General features: G+C 41.3%; 3 protein-coding genes and 1 long non-coding RNA gene across 5 annotated transcripts in view; 2 read left to right on the plus strand and 2 right to left on the minus strand.

The window, feature by feature from the left end:
• Positions 1–585, minus strand: part of LOC119723629 — a 42,804-nt gene extending 42,219 nt beyond the window's left edge. The window contains exon 1 of one of the 2 annotated variants that reach the window (XM_038194386.1): positions 448–585. The gene's annotated coding sequence lies outside the window, so the exon portion shown is untranslated. The remainder of the gene's footprint in view (positions 1–447) is intronic. The other variant, XM_038194378.1, reaches the window with a different exon arrangement.
• Positions 586–1,814: 1,229 nt separating this feature from the next.
• On the plus strand, positions 1,815–7,128 carry LOC119723637 (retinol dehydrogenase 11-like). Its single transcript, XM_038194401.1, has 3 exons — positions 1,815–1,931; positions 2,851–3,281; positions 5,644–7,128. The coding sequence occupies exons 1-3, from the start codon at positions 1,926–1,928 to the stop codon at positions 5,846–5,848; spliced, it is 642 nt and encodes a 213-aa protein (XP_038050329.1). The 5' UTR covers positions 1,815–1,925; the 3' UTR covers positions 5,849–7,128.
• A 6,911-nt stretch (positions 7,129–14,039) lies between these two features.
• On the plus strand, positions 14,040–17,292 carry LOC119723653 (retinol dehydrogenase 11-like). Its single transcript, XM_038194435.1, has 4 exons — positions 14,040–14,333; positions 14,597–14,839; positions 15,102–15,531; positions 16,212–17,292. The coding sequence occupies exons 1-4, from the start codon at positions 14,168–14,170 to the stop codon at positions 16,414–16,416; spliced, it is 1,044 nt and encodes a 347-aa protein (XP_038050363.1). The 5' UTR covers positions 14,040–14,167; the 3' UTR covers positions 16,417–17,292.
• Positions 16,620–17,983, minus strand: LOC119723662. Its single transcript, XR_005270564.1, has 2 exons — positions 17,621–17,983; positions 16,620–16,789 (listed from the first exon to the last, which is right to left on the minus strand). It is a non-coding gene; the product is annotated as an uncharacterized LOC119723662 (long non-coding RNA).
• Positions 17,984–23,230: the final 5,247 nt, after the last annotated feature.

The following is a 23,230-nucleotide window of genomic DNA, read 5'->3' on the forward strand; positions in this document are numbered from 1 at the left end:
GCCCCACTAGTGTGGCCGTCGGTATGCTGCGCTGAAGAGGTTCAGTGCAGCATACCGACGGCCACACTAGTGGGGCTAACTAGTAACAGCTGGGGCGAAGTGGGGATGGGGCGAAGTGGGGATGGGGCGAAGTGGGGATGGGGCGAATTGGGGATGGGGCGAAGTGGGAATGGGGCGAAGTGGGAATGGGGCGAGGTGGGGATGGGGCGAAGTGGGGATGGGGCGAAGTGGTTAGGGGCGAAGTGACATGGGGCGACGTGGAAATGGGGCGAAGTGTCCGACATTCCTCACAACCAATGAACAAAAAACTAAAGTAAAACTCATGAAGTGGCGTCGATCTGCATACTAGTTTACTCCATATTTTTTTCCCTTCGCTTGACTATTTATGCAGTTAGTCCTACATCATAACTTCAGGAAACTAAGCACGGAGCTATAAATCCTTCTAACCTTGTCAAAAAGGAGACATTTTAGGCAGCATTCCTCTCCGTATCGGCTTCGATCGTGTGTACACCGTACAGCTGTTTGGTCACATGCCCTGAACAAAACACGCCCTCTCTTGACGGCATAAAAAAAGCCAAGTCTTCAGTTTCGCTAGTCTTGATCCAAGACTGAACAATTCTTTTCTCCCTCGTTGCAACTATATTTCCACGGAACGGGTACGTCAATTGTGAACATTCCTGATGCATTAATGTTGGATTCAGCAGGCAACTGCATGTTATGCATAAACATACGCTTAGGATCATCCTAGCTAGCAACTGCAGGAATCGCAATATAACGCCAAGTTGGACTAGTCAGCTGACAACTGAAAAAAAATTGGACAGTGGACTGAGCAGGAAACTCCGGTTGGACTCTTTTGGATCAAAGCAGGGTAGTCCTGAGGAACTACTGGGGGGGTTAGGGTTAAATTCTGTTTGAGCCGATACCAGAGCCGTATATTAGAGAAAGTTAATTGCGACATGAGGGTCGCACTGTTTGGAACCAAAATGGTGGACTATGCATTAGTGCACATATATAATGGTACATAGTAGTCGCACACTGCATTTTATGTATACACAGTAATGACCGACCATTTCAACGGTCTGAATAAGCCATTTGTGAGTAACCTATACCCTTTGGGATTTACATTTAAAAAACATCTGGTACACTGACTTGCTCAGAATGCTTGGCACATTTTAACTTTGAATTCTCCAGACCAAAGACACTGTTGCTATATCACATGATTCGGGCAAGCTCTTGCATAGTTAAGGGACGCTCAGCACCAATACATTGTTCACAATGGGTGAGAATGGCACAAAGACACCAGACCATGCTGAAGCTGGGGGTTGCTAGCATAAGGCTTGCCCCAAATCATGTGATACAGTAACACTCTCTTTGGTCGGGAGATCAAAAATGCTAGATTAAAACGTGCAAAGCATTGTATTAAGTCAGCGTTCCAGATTGAATTCAAATTTAGCTCGCAAATGGGTTATTTGTCGCAACTCTCTCTATACGGCTCTGGCTGGTACCAGCTATAGGGCCGGCCTAGTGTCCTTGTGAATTAGACTGGTTGTTGGCTGACGATGAGAGCCGGGCAGTGCTATATAACCCTGTAACCTAAACGGGCTAAATCCGGCTTACTAAGTAAACCAGATGCATGAACAAAATAACGCATTAAGTTGGCTTGCCTTGTCCTGTTTTGTTTTAAAAAGGAGGAAACTCTGGCATTGGCTGGTGGACAGCTCTCGACTTTGCCCAGCGAGGCGCCCGGGTCATCCTCGCTTGTCGCAATCTCCAGAAGGCCGAAGACGCCGCCAAAGAGATCAAGATGCGTACGGGCAACTCGGAGGTTGTGGTGCGCAAGCTGGAGCTATCGAACCTGAAGTCAGTTAGGGACTTTGCTCAACAAATTAATGAAGAAGAGAAAAGACTTGACATTCTAGTTAACAATGCAGGTATGAACTCCATGCACAGTTTTTCCCTTCAACTTCCATAAATAGAGGTAGAGAGACAGATAGTACGATCCATTTCGTCACCGACACCACCAAGTAATACTCCATGTGTTAAACCATATTTTTTTTCAATTTTCAGTCTTTTTCTTACATTTTTAAACATTATTCATCAAGGCCTACATTGCACGAATTTTCAAAGCTTCAAGAGCTTTACTTTAATAATAACGCTAATTATCCATGACAACTTTTGCGCAAAAGTGACAATTATCGTTTTCACGAAGTACCACTCAAGTTCCATTTACCATTGTAATGCATGGCGCACTCTTCTGAAATGCGAGCAAAAACGTTTTCACGAAGAAACACTCTCTTCAAATGTTATAACACTCTCCTTGTTTAAGCGCGCACACTGCCCGAAGTAACACTCAACTATGCTGTAATACATTGAAACGAACTACTTCGTGAAAACAAAAAATTACAGTTTCGCAGCTTTTTCGGTTTCACGAACGGACACTCGCCTTTTTTTCTCTTATTTCTTGTTGATTTAATACACAAACGGGTAAAACAGCAGATTTAATAAATTTAATACATCAAGTTCCCACAACGAGAAACCCAACAGAAAATACTCTGCCGTTTTGACGCAAAGTGTCGTTTTCGAAGGCGTTCAAATTTAGATGCCGTTTTCTCCGATTGCTAGTTTTTACTGATATGGTCATGAATGGAACTGCGTGGTGTCGCTGACGATTTATCCACACCCCTTGACCAATCACAGCAGTTGTTGTCTTTTTGTCTTGATTTGGTCTTTATCATTCAATCTAATACTTAATGTTGAAATACCAAGTAAAATCGTGTTGCTTCAAGAATTCTCCTTTCTATCAAAGCATTGTAATGGCATTTAGGTTTTAATTTCACGTAATACGCACAGCAGCGATCCGCGGCAACGGAGGATAATTTCGATCTTGTCTTCGGCGTCAACCACTTCGGTCACTTCCTGCTGACCAACCTCCTCCTGGACCTGCTGAAGAAGAGCTCCCCCAGCCGGGTGGTCACCGTCTCCTCCGCCGCCCATTATTTCGCCGCCCATTATTTCGCCCCTGAGCCCATGAATCTGACCCACGAGGACCCAGCCGTGGCCAGTTTGCTGTATCCTCACTTGGAGGGCTACGGCATCAGCAAGGTGGCCAACATTCAGTTTGGCCGGGAGCTTGCCAGGCGGGAAGTATCTAGCGGTGTTGTCTCCGTCTCCCTGCATCCAGGGACCATCTATACTCCAATCATATGGAAAAACCTCATGACCGCTGAAACAGACTTAGTGTGGATAAAAACTCTTTACTACACACTGTCTCCTTTAATGTGGTAAGTTAAACATGCATGGTTGAGACATCATCCAAATATTAATTGCTTCCATTCTCCTCAGAAATGTTGTAACAGTTTTGGAATAATGTATACAGCTTTTAAAGCCATGTAGTATCGTTTAAAATTCTCCGGAAAACCTACCTAACAGGTCTAGAAACCCTGCTCAATGTGCATACCTATCTTTGGCATACCTATCTTTGGTGCGTCCGCACCTGGAGTATGCTGTGACAGCCTGGGACCAACACATCGAGTGTAACGCCAAAACACTGGACAGAGTCCAAAGACAGGCAGCAAGATTCTGCACAAAGAATTACAATAGGGAAGAGGGAACAGTCACTGGCATCCTAGAGCACCTCAAGTGGGGAGACCTGAAAGCAAGGGCGGATCCGGGGGGGGGGGGCCAAAGGGGGCCATGGCCCCCCAAAAACGAAACCAATTTTATTTATTTTTTATGTGACATCGCAATAAAGGCAGGCAATGAGTAAACCACCATCTTTTCCTCAAAAAAACATTGGTTAAAGTGGTCAGAAATTGCCTCAGATCGCACCACAGAGCATCTAGAATCCAACAAATGTTCGGGGCCCTTAAGCGGGCCCCGAACCCCACGCCGTAATTTTTTTGACCCACTTTTTTCGGGGACCAAATTTTTTTTTGGCCCCCCAAAAATTGTGTTCTGGATCCGCCTTTGCCTGAAAGAGCGTACGAAGATACAAAGACTATCAACGCTCTACAAAACCAAACACGAACTGGTTGCCATCTCACGAGCAGAGCACCTCACCTTAAACACAAGAAATACCAGGGGGCACCAACACAAAATCTACAAACGACATGCAACCAAGGAAGCCTACAAGAACTCTTTTTTCCCGAGAACCATTACATAATATGGAACAAGTTGCCAGCCAACGTCGTCAAATGTAACACACAATTGCATTCAAGGATAGTGCATCTAAGCGCTTCGTGGACAACTAAGGCAATTTACTAAGTCATCTCCACATCCACTCCATGCGAGTCATAAGGACAAAAGTTGGTGTGATATTCCTGAGTGAATTTTACCGACTCAACCAGAACCAGAACCAGAACAAGAACCAGAAGTGAAGATAGGACTGGTACCAAATAGCATGTGAAGTTATTCGGTCTGAAATGTTATCGTTTGCAAGAAAATTAACTTTGAATTTAGGCAGGCACACTTTTTTTGAGTGCGTCGGCAACAAAATCCAGTTGCGAGATCCAAAAATGTTGTGCATACATTTTCTATGTTTTCATAAAATGTATTGTATCGCTGAGCTTAAACTGCAGCATATAGTTATATGCACCCTACTTCAGTTATGGGACAAGTTTAATGTTTCAAATAAACAACAAAATTGTACAGAAACCGCATGTTTTCCAAGAAAAGTGTGCATCCATTTACTATTGTAGTGTAAAATTTAATGTTCTCCCACTGCAATCTTTTCCATGATTATTCCAAACACAGTCTGCCTCTATCTCTCCCGGAGAATTGTTTTTCCTTCTTTAAATTTTGATCAATATTAGATTTAATTTCATCTGACGTTTTTTTCAGTAATTCAGGGTTCCCTAAGTCATAGACAAAATCATGGAATTTAAAGATATCATGGAAAATCATGGAATCTTGCACAACCCGTACGTGATGATGTATAATGTGGCTATGGCAGCCTTCTGGTTTGCATTCTATTTACTACACTTCCTCTTTATGGTCTACATTTGTTGCTCCTTCAATGCACCATTGTGATGATTCTGTGGTGCGTAGTGGCCTTAATGTCAAACTTTAAGGCTGAAAGGGAGTGGTGTCCCTTGCCTTTAGAGCAACTGTCTCCCCGAAACAGCGGGGAGATTAGTTACGGAAACCTTTTAGTTTGTCCTTCAAAAGTCATGGTATTTCATAACAAGATTCCATGGGATCCCTGATCATTTGTCACCACTCACCACCCAAGTATTAGATACTAAGTCCGGTAAATCTGGTTTCGAGACCCAAAGATTCTGACTTTCCCAATGAATCTCAGGCCAGATAGGTACCTGCTTCGAGTTACCGAAACTGGCAGTATTTCTATTGGTTCCAGAAATGTAAGCATTTTTTGGAACCTGCTGTCCTTGACTTTGATATGCTCGCGAAAGCTTTGATGTTAGGTGTAAAATGGTCTTACTAACAAAATGCTTGTCATGCTTGTTTTCAGTTCTGAAAATTCAGTTATGAAATTTCAAACCCAGGAATCGTCAGAGAAGTTATGACCTTTAATTTATATGATCGTCTGTCCAGTCAAGTTCTTAATGCCTTGTGTTGATACAAAGAGAATTTAGTCAGTTCCCCTATGTAATTTGTTATATTTTTGTTATATTTTCAAAACAGGCTGTTCTTCCTTGATGAGGAAGCAGGTACCCAGACGACCCTTCACTGTGCCCTGGATGACTCGATACCTCAGCTCTCTGGCAGCTACTTTGACAACAGCCAGGTGATGGCGCCCTCAGCGCTCGCTGAGGATGACGAGCTGGCCCGGAGATTGTGGCAAGTCAGCTGCGAAGCCACCAGCTTGGAATGCACCTCAACAAATTAATGTTTATTTCTGCCTCGTAGAAGACCCATTCCAGGAATATCTATCGGACCGGGCAATGAAGAGTGCGCGCGCACAGACCAATTTTGTCGTGACTTTTGGTGGGGTGGTGATTGTGGAATATACTGATAGGCCTACGTATCTTAATTCACCAAAAAAAAATCTATTCACATTAATTTCATACAAATGTTAGTCTAAAATTTAATATAAGTTACAAGAAGCTTGGCCAAAAATAATAAATAATGCATGCGAAATTATTTTAATTCGACGATATATAGCCATATGAATTCAACCATTGAGCACCGTTGACTTTAGAATTGGTGCCATTAGCACAAATGTGTTTCAATACACCACCATACGAGTACCATTTGATGTTGTTTCAACCATTGCGCATCATTGATTTTACCATTAAACATCAATAGTTTCCATACAAATCCATACAAGTACTACTTAATATTGGGGTTTTTTTACCATTGATCACCATTGTTTTTACCATTACTGTAATACCACTTAGCACCAATGGTTTCCACACAAAACCATACGAGTACCATTTGATATTGATTTTAACCACGGAGCACCATTGAATTTTACCATTAGTACCACTTAGCACCATGGTTGCCATACACAATCCATACGGGTACCATATAAATACTGATATTAACCATTGAGCACCATTGATTCACCATTGGTACCAATTGGTTTCTATACAATACCATACGAGTACCATTTGATATTGTTTTAACCATTGAGCATTATGGCTTTTACCATTGGTTACCAAGCCTCACGAATATTAATAAGGTTCCTATCCATTATGGTGTGCAGTAAAAATTTGCACTATCGCCTCCTTCACGAGTTATTAATTAATAAATATCACCCATAAATATTACCGCTCTGTTTTAGCGTCACTGTACGTAATCGGATTAAGTTTGCTTAACAACGCTAGACGCAAAGCCTTCGCAACCACAAGGCTGCGTAGATTGGAAAACCACACGTGTGGCCGAACGTACAGCGCAGCACGTCCACACAAGTGGAGCTATGTTTAAAAATGATGATCATGATGATGATGTACATGCCCTAATAGATTACATCATATTGTTGACTTTCCAGGTATCACTGTTCTTATGATGCTTGTGATGTGGCGAATTAGGAATTTATAAGAACAGACATTGGACAACTCAAATCCAAACACAGGAAACTTAAACTCCGCTTCCAAATAATTTAATACGACTACAGAAACTGGTACAGAAAGTCATGACGGAGCCAACGCCCTGAAGCCAACTGCCACAAACAATGTATACGGGCGTGCTTATGGGTACACACCTGTAAATCGATCCGCCAAGCTCATGAATAAAAGTTATACCCTCAAAATATTCTATATTAGAGAGTTCTGAGCGCCGTAAAATTGGGGAATTGAAGAGATATGGTAGTGAACCTCTAGCCCGGACTTGGGGCTTCCAATTCTGAGCATTTTGGATGCTATTGGGCTCGAAAGTGGCGCTATTTTGCCATGTTGTGGAGGGATCGTTTTTCAAGATGGCTACTTTTCCGCTTTGGGGAAAACAGGGGTCGTCTTCTTTGCGTGAAAATATCTCGAAAAGTCAATGGTCAACCCACCATAAATTGAAAAGAAAATGAAAGATGACACATTGATCATCATTTTTCTGTGCAGCTTGAATACCTGTGAGAGTTTTGAGTATTTTTAAAAGAATTTTGAAGTACGGGCATTTAGCACTAGTGTCTATGGGAGTTTATTTGCAGGTATGCACCCTTATATAGCCACACAAGATTAGGAGGGTATTACAAGAATTTGTATTATAAGAGCGCCACGTCTGGTATTACATAAGAGCGCCACGTCTGGTATTACATAAGAGCGCCACAACATACGCCACCCCTAACTGAATTGGCTCCTGACAATTTAATTACAAAATATAAACAAAATTCGAGCTATTCAAAATTACATTATTATTATTTTATTTTTTTAAGTTATAATATCAGCTAATTTATTCCATACTGGGTCGATCGTTGCGGGTCGTAAATGGTGTTCATAGTCGTCTCCATTAACCGCGTAGGACCTCCACACGTTCTCCCATCTCGTCATTCATCACATCACACAGTCACTCATCAGGCTGATCAGGCCGCAGGTTCCTCACATGGTCCGACATCCTCAACGATCCCATCCAGGGCGCGGCACTGGAAGCTGAATTATCACTTAAACATCGTAAACTAAATTAAATTCATAATTTATTTATTTCATAAAGCCGACTTTATTTGCTACAGCTTTACTCTTTTTAACAACTTAACACTTCTTTTTGTTCAAGAGTAAAATACAATTATAGCGACATCAGCAGTAAGTTTCATAAATTAATTTGATTCTTCTAATAATCAAAATGGCATAAAAATGAGAAAGTCGATCACAAAATCAAGACAACAATATCAAGGCCACAACATATGCAATCAAAACAATTACAATGCTAATTGATTACACAATTATATATTTTAATCTCTCTTTTTTCTCTTTTTTTTTAATTTTTTTTTTTAATTTAATTTTATTTTACATTTTACCTGAAATCTTCACTGGATGTGTTTTAAGGAACTCTAATGCCGCAGCATTCAAATTTGTTTCGGGTTCCCAAGTATTCTTTGAGTGAGGAAAACCTTTCCACTTGATCAGGTACACAAGTCGCTTATTCTTATACCTGCCTCTGATTATGCGCTCAATTTCATATTCTTTGGGTTTCTCTGAAATCTGCGGTAATCCTGGAACAAAGGGAATTCCAGAAGATTCCGACTCACTGGACTGATGTACTGCCGTGAGAGGATGGAAAATATTTTGTGGGCAGTCATCTTCTTGCAAACCTGGTATTGATGTATTCTGCTTTGGATCAAATGGAACAGAATCATTACTTGGGCGAACATATCTGTTATATGCAAATTTCATTCGGTTCACGTGCACTGGGGAAGACAGTAATTTATTATTTTCAAGATTTCTAACTCGAAAATTTACTGGAGATGTCTGTTCTACTAAAAGATACGGTCCAGCCCAAAACTTCATAAGTTTACGGGATAGTCCTTTTTGGAATGCAGGAATATAAATCCAAACTGTGTCTCCAACTTGATATGGTACCTTTTGTGCTTTTTCATCAAAACGCTCTTTCATTTTGGCTTGATTGAGCTCTGCATGACGCTTGGATACATCTCGAAAAACTTCAAGTTGGGAAACTAAGTGATGCATGTGCTCTCTAAGTGTTTTCTCTGGATAATTGGAATTTGTAAGGAGTGTCACATCTAAGGGTAACCTTGCTTCTCTACCATATAAAAGGAAGAAGGGGCTGAATCCCACAGAATTTTCAGCAGGTGTAGTGCGATACGCGAACTGTACGGAGGTTAAGTATTGATCCCAATCATTATGACATGTATTTACATAGTTATCCTTGATACCATTTCTCACCGAGTTGAACCTTTCTTGAATAGCATTACATTGAGGATGATAGGAACTGGTATTCAATTTGTGAGTTTGCATGATTCGACACACCTCTAATACCACCTTGCTAAGAAAGTTTGATCCTCTGTCACTTAGTAGAGTCTCTGGACACCCATGTTCACAAATAACATTGTCGTAGAGTGCTCTAGCTACTGTGGATGCATCTATGTTCTTCAATGGAACCAAAATAGGCCATCTCGTACAGTGATCTGTGAAACAGAGAACATAACGGTTAGCATTTGTTGTAACAGGTAATGGCCCAAGAATATCAACACTTACTCGTTCAAAAGGCCTAGGGACTTTCATTGTAATCAACGGTGCTAAAACCTTGTGTCTATGCGTTTTTCTCTGAGCACATGAAATACAACTACGCACCCAATTATCTACATCTTTGTACATTCCTTTCCAATAGTAGCGTTGACGGATTTTGCTATAAGTTCTATGAAATCCAAAATGAGCGGCAAGGACACTGTCATGACAATTATCAAGTACTGTGCCTACAAACAGTTGGGGTACATACAACTGATATATATTCCGTTCTGGCATGTGTCGATTTGACGGAGTATGCCAAATATGATATAATAAACCATCTTTGGCAAAATATTGATCGGCTTGTAGTATCAGATTTCTGGCCTTTTTGTCATCGTCTGGTAATTCGTTTCTTTCTAAAAACTTTAGCATCGTACCAGAAAAGTCATCTACTGCTAATGCTTGTTTGAAATTTTCAAGATTAATTCCAGTTGGAAATTGAGGAGCCTGTTTTTCAACACAGTCGTTACTCTGTATCCTCTTTCCATGCTGATATCTTAAATTCTTTACAACATTAACATTCGGACTGGAAGACTTAACTTCATCAGCAGAACACAAAACTTCATCATCAATATCATCAAAATCTGTTTCTACCCAACTGGTATCCATTGGTGTCGGAACAGTATTGTCAGAAACATGACACCGACTACATTCAGTACAGGATCTATCATAGTCAATTCTACTAAGTGTATCTACATGACAATTTCGGCCTTTGACGTGTACAACTTGAAAGTTATATGACTGTAATTTAAGTGCCCAACGTGCTAATCTACCAGTAGCATGTTTACTGTCAAATAGCCACTTTAATGCGCAATGGTCAGTAACAACAGTAAATTTTACTCCCTGGAGATACTGTGCATATTTCTTTACACCTTCGACAACTGCAAGAGCCTCTAATTCAGTCGTAGTGTAGTTGCGTTCTGCATTATGTAATGCTCTACCACCATAGGCAATGACCCTTTCTTTATCGTCTTGGACTTGGGCTAGAATAAAGCCGAGTCCTTTTCCAGACGCATCTATTTGAAGGTAAAATTATGTACCATCAAATCTGGGAAACGCTAAAATAGGTGGTTCAACCAGGTGTTGTTCAAATGCAGTTTGGCAACTTTCACTCCAAATAAATGGCACATCTTTTCTAGTCAAGTTAGTGAGAGGTTCTGCAATCCTACAGAAGTCCTTGATAAATTTACGGTAATACCCTACAAATCCAAGGTATGATCTTACTTCTGAAACTTTCTTTGGTGTAGGATAATTTTTGACAACTTCTACCTTGTCAGGATCGGTTTCAATCCCTTCACTGCTCAGAACCATGCCCAAATATTTGATCTTTTGTTGGGCAAAAACACATTTTTTTGGCTGTAATTTAAGACCAGAGTTACGAAAACGATCAAACACCTGCTTCAAATGATGTAAATGTTCTGCAAATGTATTTGAGAAGATTATTACATCATCTAGATAACACAGCACAAATTTCCAATTTAGACCTCTCAACACTTCTTGCATAGCTCTTTGGAATGTGGCAGGGGCAGAGTGCAAACCAAATGGAAGTACCTGGAATTCATACAGAGAATCTTGCGTAATGAAGCAAGCCTTGGATTTGGATGATTCTTCAAGTTCTATTTGCCAATATCCAGCTGCTAGGTCTAGAGTTGAAAAATACTGTGGTTTAATGATGCCTAGGCTATCAAGTGCATCAGATATGTTCGGTAATGGAAAATTATCCATAATACTGATCTTATTTAGCTTACGAAAATCTACACAAAAACGATATGAACCCTGCTCTTTCTTTGGTACCATACATACTGGGAAACTCCATGGGCTAGTGGATTCTCTAATAATGCCTTCGTTCAACATACTCTTGACATGTTTTTGTATTTCCTGTTGGATGTGAGGTGGTTGTCTATAGGGCCGAGACTTAATCGAGGGGTGATCTCCTGTGTTAATAGTATGTTTAACTCCTGAATATCGGCCTCTAGGTCCTCCATCAACTTGGAAAATGTCAGAATAATCTGATATTAGCTGAGTTATTGCAGCTGTTTCTGAATTAGACATGTGATCTGTATTCAACATGACTTTGGAGAGAATTTCTTCTGTCTGTTTTCCAGAAATCACTGTTTTCTCACAACAAGCTTCACTCAAACTTGGGTTGTTACTGTCAGAAGAAGTTTTAACTTCTGCAACGTATGCCTCATGTTCCTTAAGATCTATCGTTGTCATTGGTACTAACTCACAGGGATCGATTAAATTGAACGTTCCCAGTTTGGTACGCACTTACAAAGTAATTGGATCTTCAGAAATATTCATGACCAATACATTTGCTTGACCCTTGACATTTGTAACCTGACTTGCGGTGCGTGCCACCATTACACCTAGTGACGTAATATGTCTACCTCCAAGGCATAAACCAACAGTGTTTACAGGAAGTTGATTTGAAACTTTTGCACAAACTACGGTTTGAGAGCGTGGTGGGATTGTTTGCTTCTTAAGAACACGCAACTGGTTTTTCTTAGTAAGTCGTAGTTTACGTGACCTATAATCTATGTTAGCACACTGTTCGCTTAGAAAATGTGAACCAAGAATCATATGTGAGGTAAGTCTACACACAACATGGAATTCTATTTGAAAACAGGTGTCACACATAGCCACTGGTAAGGTAATAAACCCTGTAATGTCTAAGTCAGAATTATTAGCCGTTTTAGCACTCATCAAACGAGGTTTTTCGATTAAATGGTGCATGGCAGGCAGATGTTTTAAAAGCCAGTCATTATCGATCAGATTAATGGAAGCACCAGTATCAATAAGGGCTTCAACTTGTACATGATAAATCTTTACATCAATTGTACTTGAAGAACTCAAATTCATTTCAACACACTCAGAATTACTCTTTACTTGTGAATTCACAAGGCCTTCTTTTTGTTTGTCTGAGGCTTCCCCACCTGTCGGTGTTTGAACTTTTGAAGTTTTGACATTAACAGGTGGGCTCCTTAGTTTAAAGGATTACCTAAGACATCGAAAGTAGCTCGGCAATAGCGCCATTTGTGACCTGTGCGACCACATCTGTGACAAGTAAATGGATAACGATTGGATTGCTGAGGATTAGCTCTACCAGGTGAAATTGGTTTCTTTGGACTTTGTTCCTTCTGTTGTTCCAACCTATCCAACCTATTCGCAATTGAATTCGTGGTTACTGTAAGGGATTGCAGAGTGGAATGGATGGCATTTACGGAAACACTAGGATTAGAATCATTTGCTTTCAATCTATCCGGCTCGTGAGCCGTTTGTTGCACAGAAATAGCCAGTCTAGCATAATCAAGAGCATCATGGAATGATTTCGGTTGTTTGGAAAATACAAATGCCCGAATGGATGGTAATAATCCACGTACAAATATGGAAAGACACTCTGCACTTGATTTCTTAACTTGTTGACACATGTGCATAATATTTGAAGCATAATCATCCAATGTTTCGGAAGGTAGTTGTTTTCGTTCAAGCAATTTTGTTTCAACTTGCCACACCCAAGAGTCACCTTGAAAATGTTTCTTCAAAATCTTTTGGATACTCTCTACTGAATTTTTGTCTTCATTCGGCACACTTTCTAGAAAAATTCGGGCGTGGCCAAATATTCGAGACTGTAAAGCCAAGACTTTTTTGGCATCTGCAAAATCTCTTAATGAGGCCAAAGTCCTTAATCTAGAAATAAATTCGTCGACGTCCTCTTCGGGAAGACCTGAATATTTTAGTCCACTAGAGGCTAAATCATATTTGGTGCCCGACATTGTTGGTTTTTCTTCTAGATCGACTTCCATAAACATTGAAGGATTGATACTTGAACACAGAAATCAAATGAAACTAATTTGGACAATCCGCCACTTTATATCATTTACTGTATAATTCTACAACTGTGTCTAGTATACCCTTTAATACTTTATTTACAAAAGAAAATGAAACCTACGAAACTGATGCCACTTTGAAAAGTAAAAAAAAACTTACCGTGCCCGGCAAGGGCAGCTGACCGGGGCGTTGGCCGTCAGAGTCCGGAATGAAGGACCGGGAAAGCTCGGTGTAGGAACACAGAGTTGGTGCGGATCTTCCACCATTTCTTATGATGCTTGTGATGTGGCGAATTAGGAATTTATAAGAACAGACATTGGACAACTCAAATCCAAACACAGGAAACTTAAACTCCGCTTCCAAATAATTTAATATGACTACAGAAACTGGTACAGAAAGTCATGACGGAGCCAACGCCCTGAAGCCAACTGCCACGAACAATGAATACGGGCGTGCTTATATAGCCACACAAGATTAGGAGGGTATTACAAGAATTTGTATTATAAGAGCGCCACGTCTGGTATTACATAAGAGCGCCACGTCTGGTATTACATAAGAGCGCCACAACACTGTATACAGTCCAGAAGAGAACAATGGTAATGCACAGTCATGCATCCTTGCAGTTAATGTTTAATATAGTCTTAGGGTCAACGGTTTTCAAATCACACACCACCCTGCACATATACTGCTAATGAGTGTTGATGTACGTTGTGTTCTGCAAAATGATGGCGCTGCTGTCTAGAGTAGCCAAGTGGCTGGTGCCGATCCTAGTGGTACTGTATGCTGTGTTTTACTGGCATATGTTTGTCAATCGGAAGTACTTCACCGACGACGTTAAGCTCAATGGAAAGACGACCATTGTAACAGGTGGGCAGAACAATCAAGTTTGGGCTTAACTATCATGTGGCAGCATTTGGCCGTTAACGATTCTGTTTTAGCTGGTACTAAAGGGCCATCCTACATGTATATGTAATTAGACTAGTTGTTGGCTGATGATGAGAGCCGGGCAGTGCTATTGTATATGATTACCCTGTAACTCCAGTAAACGGGCTAAATCCGGCTGACTAGACCAGTTGCAATAAAAGAACCAGATTAACTCGGCTTGCCTTGTCCTGTTTTGTTTTAAATAGGAGCAAACTCCGGTATTGGCTGGTGGACAGCTCTCGACTTTGCCAAGCGAGGCGCCCGGGTCATCCTCGCTTGTCGCAATCTCCAGAAGGCTGAAGACGCCGCCAAGGAGATAAAAATGCGTACGGGCAACTCGGAGGTTGTGGTGCGCAAGCTGGAGCTATCGAGCCTGAAGTCGGTCAGGGACTTTGCTCAACAAATTAAGGAAGAAGAGAAAAGACTTGACATTCTAGTTAACAATGCAGGTATGAACTCCATGCACATGTTTTCCATTCAACTTCGATCGAGGCAGAGAGATTGATCGATTCCCCACCCCAAAACTTAAGTCTTGGCATTCACAAAGTATGTTTGTTTAAAGTATTTTGTTTTGAGTTTTCTTTAACAAGCGTACTTGTTGGAATAACAAGTGAAACTTTGTTGCTTAAGCAAGAATTTTTCCTTTCTATCGAAGCATTATAATATAAGAAATTTATGTTTTTATTTCACATAATATGAACCCGTTTGCAGGTCTTGCCCGTTTTCAGCAGCGAGCCGCGGCGACGGCGGATAATTTCGATCTGGTCTTCGGCGTCAACCACTTCGGCCACTTCCTGCTGACCAACCTCCTCCTGGACCTGCTGAAGAAGAGCTCCCCAAGCCGGGTAGTCACCGTCTCCTCCGCCGCCCATTATTTCGCCCCGGAGCCCATGAATCTGACTCGCGAGGACCCAGCCGTGGCCAGTTTGCTGTATCCTCACTTGGAGGGCTACGACTTCAGCAAGGTGGCAAACATTCAGTTTGGCCGGGAGCTGGCCAGGCGGGAAGTATCTAGCGGTGTAGTTTCCGTCTCACTGCATCCCGGCACCATCTATACTCCGATATGGAAAAACTTCATGACTGTTGACAAAGACTCGGTGTGGATGAAAACTCTTTACTACACACTGTCTCCTTTAATGTGGTAAGTTAAAAATGCATGGTTGAGACGCCATCCAAGTAAGGCTTTCATTCTCAGCAAGTTATAACAGTTTTGGAATATACAGCTTTTAAAGCCATGTAGGATGGTTTGAAATTATCCGGAAAAGTACCTACCTATTCTAACAGATCTAGACCTTGCTCAACGGTGAAGATAGGACAGGTACCACATACACTGTGAACTCTTCGGTCTGAAATAGTATCGTCCGGAAGAAAACTAACATTGTAAAAGGTGGGCACACTTTTTTGGGTTGGGAACCAAATCCAGTTGTGAGGTCCAAAAATGTTTTGCACATACATCTTCTCTGCAGTTCATAAAAAGTTGATATTCCGAGAACAAAATCATGGAATCTTGCACAACCCATACGTAATGATGCAAAATACATGTATGTGGCTATGGCAGGCTTCCGGTTTGCATTCCATTAACTAGTACTTCTTCTTTATGGTGTACATTTGTTGCTCCTTTAATGCACCACTGCGATGACTCTGTGGTGCGCAGTGGTATGTCAAACTTTAAGGCTGAAAGAGAGTGGTGTCCCGTGCCTCCAGGACAACTGTCTACAAACAGCGGGGAAATAAGTCACGGAAAGCCCTTATTTTGTCCTAGGGAAAGTCATGGTATTTCATTTCTGTGGGAAATCTGATGATGTTATTGTTCGTCACCAGGCTCTTTATGATAGACGAGGAAGCAGGCGCCCAGACGACCCTCCACTGCGCCCTGGATGACTCGATACCTCAGCTCTCTGGCAGCTACTTTGACAACAGCCAGGTGATGGCGCCCTCAGCGCTCGCTGAGGATGACGAGCTGGCCCGGCGATTGTGGCAAGTCAGCTGCGAAGCCACCGGCTTGAAATGCACCTCAACAAATTGATGTTTATTTCTGCCATGTACAATGTAAAAGACCCATTCCAAGACTAACCGTTTAACACTAACCGGACCGGGCAATCAAAGGTTGCGCCCTGACCGATTTATACAAGTGTAACCGGGGAGAGTGGAATTAGTTAGTTTTTAAAATGTGGCACTCTCCTTATGTCCGAGGGGTTCCACTAAAAAATGATTTGGGTAGAGCGAATGTTTTCTGTTGTCTCACAAATATGAAATGGTTTATTTACAGTACAAATAGAGACAATATATATACAAATTATTAGGTATTTACACAAGAATTATATTAGAAACTTGGTTGGGTGTATAAAAACGACAGTCAAAAGGGAAATGGGCTAATGAAGTAGCTCCAAGGATATTATCTGAAATGCATAAAAACAATAAATGTCTAATGAATTATGGGAATTACTGTGGCATAAAATGACTGTTGCCCAAATGGAGAATTATTTAAATGGCAATTATGCAAGAATATGGATATTTTATGTACATATAATGTAATTTTAAATCCGAAAAATAGAAATGAATTATTCGCCAAGTTATGTTATAAAATGAAATCAGAATATAATACCATGCCCTAATAACAAATTCCCGAATGATCATAGCAATAGAAAACTGATAGTTTTGGGGAAATGGGAAAAGTCTATTTCAAAAGATAAATGAGAACGTAAATATTATGGCAACACTAAAATTTAAGTTGAAGTTAGCGTACTTGTGTTGCTCATAAGTTCCAATTTGTGTTTGTTTCAAAAGGAAAATTTGAAGTTCACAAAAATAAAGTGCTTAATAACATTGTTTTCCGAAATGCCGAAAAATATTAAAATAGTAAGAGATTGTGTTAAAATAAATGGACGGTGTTTACCCGAAATGTTTAAAGTATAAAATAAAGTCAACAAAAAATCCTTTTTGCCATCTCATGCAAGAATTAAATAGAGAATCATTAAAATCATTCTCAAAAATACTTGCAAATCACGACGACAGATTTGTTTCAAAAGTTAATAATCAGTCGTGATTACAAGACAAATTTCCGGCCGTATCCGTTTTGACGGCCTTTAATTCTGGCAATAAACCAACATACAAAAGACCAGAATGTTTCATACATGATGGCATAAAAAGATTTTAGGCATAAAAATGTTTGAGGCATAAAAATGTTTCAGGCATAAAAATGTGAAATATCAGACAAGGGATTTACTCACCACTTGGGAGGATCTACGTTCATGCCTACTCCGATGTGAAAATCGACGATCAGCAGTGAAAATACAATGTAGATGTAAATATTTTACTGCTAGTATAGGGAGCCTCTCTCAAAATTGTAATACAAGTGAAGAGTGTAAGCGCTCGTAAAAGATGGTCTGAATTCAACGATGTGTTGGATCGAAATCAACAATATTCCGCAGCAGGCCCTACAAGAAAACTATACCGAAACGCCCGGAATGTCAACTATTCCGCTTAAACAAAGCGCGTTGGAATGCAAAACTTGCACGCTCGCTACGCCCATCGCATAGTTGAGCCAAATTCTAGGCGGCGCGCGCTGTTAAAAAAAGTTTAGTTGGCCGCGAGAGGGCGCTAGGCAAAAAGCATGATCACAATGGCTGCTCACATGTAAATCTACACAAACACGAAGTTACAAAAGTTTGGTATGAAATAATGCTGGAGTAAGGAACCAGTCGGGGAAAAGTAAGTACTGCAACCCGACCTGGTTACACTCACCCCCTAATTTTAAAGAAAAAAGAATTTTTATAGAAGGGAAATCAAAGTTATCAGAGAAATAGGCAAAGTCGAATTGCAAAGGAAAAGTGAGTGACCATCACAGTGCACTGCAATCATCTTGTTCATGTCCACAAATATGTACATGTACTCTTCGACCACATGATGATAATAAAAATGAAGGAAACTAGATCTTGTAGAATCAGGAGTCCATCCTTAGTCTGTCACTAAGGCAGAGTTTATCTCATATATAGACAAATAGAACTCTCCAAGAAGGTTATTTCCTTAATAATTGCAAAAATTTGCAAAATATAGGCAAATAAATGCCAAGAATAGAAAATACCATGACGAAGCGTATTAGACGTATATATCCAATCCAGGATGTCCCTGGCCTGAGTTTATCTCGTTGGACCGTCTTAGTAACCTCGTATGGATTCAATTAGAAGTGATTAAGAGACATGAAAGGATGAAGAAAAGAACAAGAATGGCAGCATGGTCATAAAGGTAAGATTATTTTCTAATGATGTTGTTTTCAGAGTAGAAAATCATGATTGTAGTAATGACACATTTGTTTTAGTTGTGTCTAATTATTGGAATTGGAAATAATGAGACAAGATTTCAAGACTGAGTAAAAGATCACAAGTGTGTTCTTAAATACAGATGAAAAGATTAAAGATACAGAAAGGCAATCACAGTAGGATAAGTGGTGATCAAATCATGTCATAAAAATACTCTTTTTTTTTAAAAACAAATTATATACATATATTATTCAGAACATCACTATCCATCAGTATAGTTCTGAAAAGTCTGCAGCCAACCATAGAGTCCAGCTATATGCTCGATCAGCCACCGAAAATAGAGTTTGCACCCGATAAGTAAGGTGACAGATAGAACAATCCAAAGCAGATGGAAATAGCCGAATGTCTGTCCAATATTCAGGCCTATCAACATGACTATGGCACTGACCAGCAACATAACTATTTGTCTGTCGCTAGTGAGAAGCAGATGTTGTTGTTGGAGGACAGAACGAGGTAGCCTGTGGACGTTGCTATGTTTCCCTCTGGTGGATCGAGTGGAACGTCGTATGGTTGGCTGTTGAGGAGGAGGCTGTGCTTCTGGCTGTTGGGGAGGAGCAGTATCTTCATCTTCCTCAGGTAAGAACACTTCAACTTCATATTCAGTATCTGATGATGAAGTACTAGAATGTGAAGGTGTTTCCTCTTGAGAAGGAGGACTAGGAAAAGATGGAGAAGTAGCTAGCTTACCCAAAGGGGTAGAAACAAGTTTAAGTTCAGAAGAATTCACAGTTTTCTGCCCACCAGAGCCATCCGCTAATTCGATGGTGTACACAAAGGAATCCTCTGAATGGTGACAGATAACTTTGTAAATGTCAGGAAAGTAGTGATCTTGGATTTTACTTCTACCTTTATGGTGTTTACGAAGATAGACAAGATCGCCTACTTTAAACCTGTTGGGATTCGTTCTACGGTCAAAATGCTTCTTGCTCTTCCCTAACTCATGTTGTGTTCTTCTTTGTGCCAGGTGATATGCCTCCTTTAACCGGGATTGATGTAGAGCAACCCAGTCATTGGTGATGTCTTCAGGTAGGTCTCTGTTTAGTAGGAGATCTACTGGCAGCAAAGGCTCTCGGCCAAACATAAGATAGAAAGGGGAGAAACCTGTAGATGAATGCTCAGTAGCATTATAAGCAAAGAGAAGTTCTGGTAGGTGTTTTGGCCAGGCTTGTTTCTGCTTTGCAGACAAAGTGCGAAGAAGATTATGCATAGTGCGGTTAAACCTCTCGCACTGTGCATTGCCCTGGGGATGGTTATAGGGAGTAGTTCTGGACTTGGTGACGTTGTACAGCTTGCACAGATTTGCAATGAGTTCTCCCTCAAATTGGCGTCCTTGGTCAGAGTGAATTCGATGTGGGACTCCATACTTGAAAAACCTCTCTTTTACTAGAGCATTCGCTGTAGTTTTGGCTGTCTGATCCTTGGTAGGGACTGCCACAGTGAACTTGCTGAAAACATCAGTGATGACAAGGACATTCTCAGTTCTATCAGACGCCTGCTCCAATAAAGTAAAATCTATAGCTATTGTCTCCAGTGGTCTAGAGGCAACTAAATGACCAAGAGGGTTTCTCACCGATGGTGAGGGTAACTTAGCCACAGAACAACGTTCACACTCCCGAATCCACTTCTTTATGTCCCTATACATGAATGGCCAAAAACAACGTCGACGAACTAGAGACATCGTCCTCTCTTCACCTTGATGACCAAAGTCGTTGTGCAGGCTAGTCAAGATTTTAGATCTTAAGCTAGATGGAAGAACCACTTGGTGCAACTCACCAAGGACAGGATCTTGAACTTCCCTGCAGAGGACACCATTGTCAAGTTTCAGACGTTTAGCTTGGCTAAACAAAACCTTGACTGCCGACGATTCATGCTTTCTCGATGATTTATCTAAGTTGTCTGAACAGTGAAACTGCAAAAACCTGTGAATGTCAGGATCAGCCTGCTGTAATTTGGCTAATTCAGATGCAGACAGAGATGGAAAAGAAGCTATAGTGGAACAAACATCTGCTTGGACTCGAGCTGGACAAAGTTCACCAACAGTGTGGAATATCTTCACTTGCAAAGTTGCAGGCAAAGAAGTTGAAGAGGCATTGAACTTGCTTTCCTCTGCTATTACTTCAGAGACACTGCCTTGATCACTCTCTATGTGATGTTGACGAGAAAGTCCATCTGCATTGGAGTTGACACGACCAGGGCGATATATGATGTTGAAATTGTAAGCTGCCAGAGTGGCAACCCACCGTTGCTCCGTAGCACCAAGTTTCGATGAATCGAGATGGCTTAACGGGCTATTATCCGTCCTGACAGTGAAAACTGAACCATAGAGGTAATCTTTAAACTTCTCTGTGATAGCCCACTTCAGTCCTAATAATTCTAACTTGCGAGAGCTGTAATTTTCCATGTTCCTCTCATTTTCTCGCACGCAACGACTGGCAAAGGCAACCACCTTCTCCTCTCCTCCCTGAACTTGAGACAAGACAGCCCCTAAGCCGGACAGACTCGCATCTACATCCAGTATGAAAGGTAAGTCAAAATCAGCAAATGTCAGGATAGGAGGTTCTACAAACTTGGATTTTAGTTCCTCAAAGGCAGTCTGACAAGCTTCTGACCACTGTTTCCGAAACACCTTTGGAGTACAATGTTGAGTCATACCAACCAAAGCATGGAGCGGTCTAGCTATCCGGGCAAAGTCCTTGATATAGCGCCGGTAATAGCTTGCAAAGCCTAAAAAGGAACGAAGCTGCTTGGTCGTATGAGGCACAGGCCATTCTACGATCGCCTTCGTCTTGTCAGAGTTGGTAGAAATGCCATCTTCAGACAGAGTATGACCCAGATAGTTGATCTGCTTGCAGAAAAGATGACACTTAGAGGGTTTAAGCTTCAGGTTGTGTTCTTTTAACCTGCAGAAAACAGTGTCAAGATTTTGCAAGTGCTCATCGAAGGTCTTGGAGAAGATGCACACATCGTCAAGGTAAACAAAAATGAGTTGATATATGAGATCTGACGAGAACTATGGGTGAGGCATATGGACTGTGACTCTCCTGGATGATGTTGTGGGTGAGTAGCATCTGTATATGTTTCTTGACTTCCTCGTACTGATTGGGGGGTATTCTTCTGTAGGTTTGTGAAACTGGTTGAGAATTGGTGGTTTCAATGTGATGCTCCACAGTGTCGGTATCACCCAAGTCAAAGTCATGACTAGCAAAGACATCTCTGTGTTTCTCAAGCAGATCTTTGATTCTGTTCTGTTGTTCTAAGGTGCCTTCAAAGCCGGAGATGTCTACTGGAACTGAAGGAGAGGCAACAGGGACTTCTGCTTTATTGACTCTAATCTCTTCAGAGGTTACTTCGAAGTCAACTTTCAATACATCATCCACCACACGATCAACTGCTCGGAGGACACCTACTCGGGTTCTACGACGCAAGGTAAAACCTGAGCTAGAAATGTTGTCAATCCTGACTGGAACAGTCCTGCCAGCCTTGACCAGAGAAGATGCCACAAGGATACCAACTGGAAAGTGATCACTGTTACGGAGTGGCTCAACAACCGCTGTTTGAAAGGACACATGTTGAGGAGCTGAACACATGACAGTAACAGAAGTGTTAGCCGGAATGTAGACAGACTGATTGGAAGATCGCACAAAAGACACCACATCTTGCTCTCTGGCCTGAGCATCGATCTGAAGACAGAGAACAGACTGCAAAAAGTGTAGAGGAGATGTTGTGGCTAAGCTGGCATCACCCAAAGCGCTAACCAACGGAGCTAAAACATTCATCCCAAGGAGACCTGGAACTAGTTGTTTCTCCTTCTTGATGTCGACATCAACTGGATCGCGAACGACTAGAAAACCCATCTGAGGCAAAATGATCCCATCACAATTCAGGTCTAACTCCAAATACCCAACATATGGTATCTCCAAGCCATTAGCAGCTGTGATCCGCAAACAGGGGCCGTAAGACCTCAACTCGGTACCTTTTGGTTTCAGATGGTTCAGGAAAAACTCTTCAGTTACAGTAGAAACCATTGAGCCTGTGTCAAGGAGACACTTTGTCTCAACAGTCCCTAGTCTAAGAGTGAGTGTGGGACAACTACCAACAACATTAGAGGTGGAAGGACTCGCCTCGGCAAAACAAGAACTACAAAAAGGGTCCGTAGTTTTCCTCTCTTCGAAGGGACCCTGGTCGGAGAGAGGAGTTAGTTTCCCTGACTTGGAGGGGATTTCGTTGCTTTCCTCAACTTTTCTATCGTACCATGTGCTTCTTTGAGTTGTCGCTTGAAGCACCTCTCTGCTGTGTGTCCTGCCTTGCTACAAAATGTACAAGTTACCTTCGTCTGCTGTCTGCCAGTGGAGTTATTGGGCTTGGCTTGGGCTAATTGCTGGACAAGGGTAGTCAATTCATCCAGTTGTTTCTGCTGATGATCGATCTGCTCTTGTTGTTTGACCATGATGTCAAGTAATGATCTGGCACTCGGTTCTTCTTTTGCAGATTGTCTACTGATGGTCACAGGATTGGAAGAAG

The sequence above is a fragment of the Patiria miniata genome, unplaced genomic scaffold (genome assembly GCF_015706575.1).
Source record: "Patiria miniata isolate m_02_andy unplaced genomic scaffold, ASM1570657v1 HiC_scaffold_1, whole genome shotgun sequence".
Taxonomy (NCBI): domain Eukaryota; kingdom Metazoa; phylum Echinodermata; class Asteroidea; order Valvatida; family Asterinidae; genus Patiria; species Patiria miniata.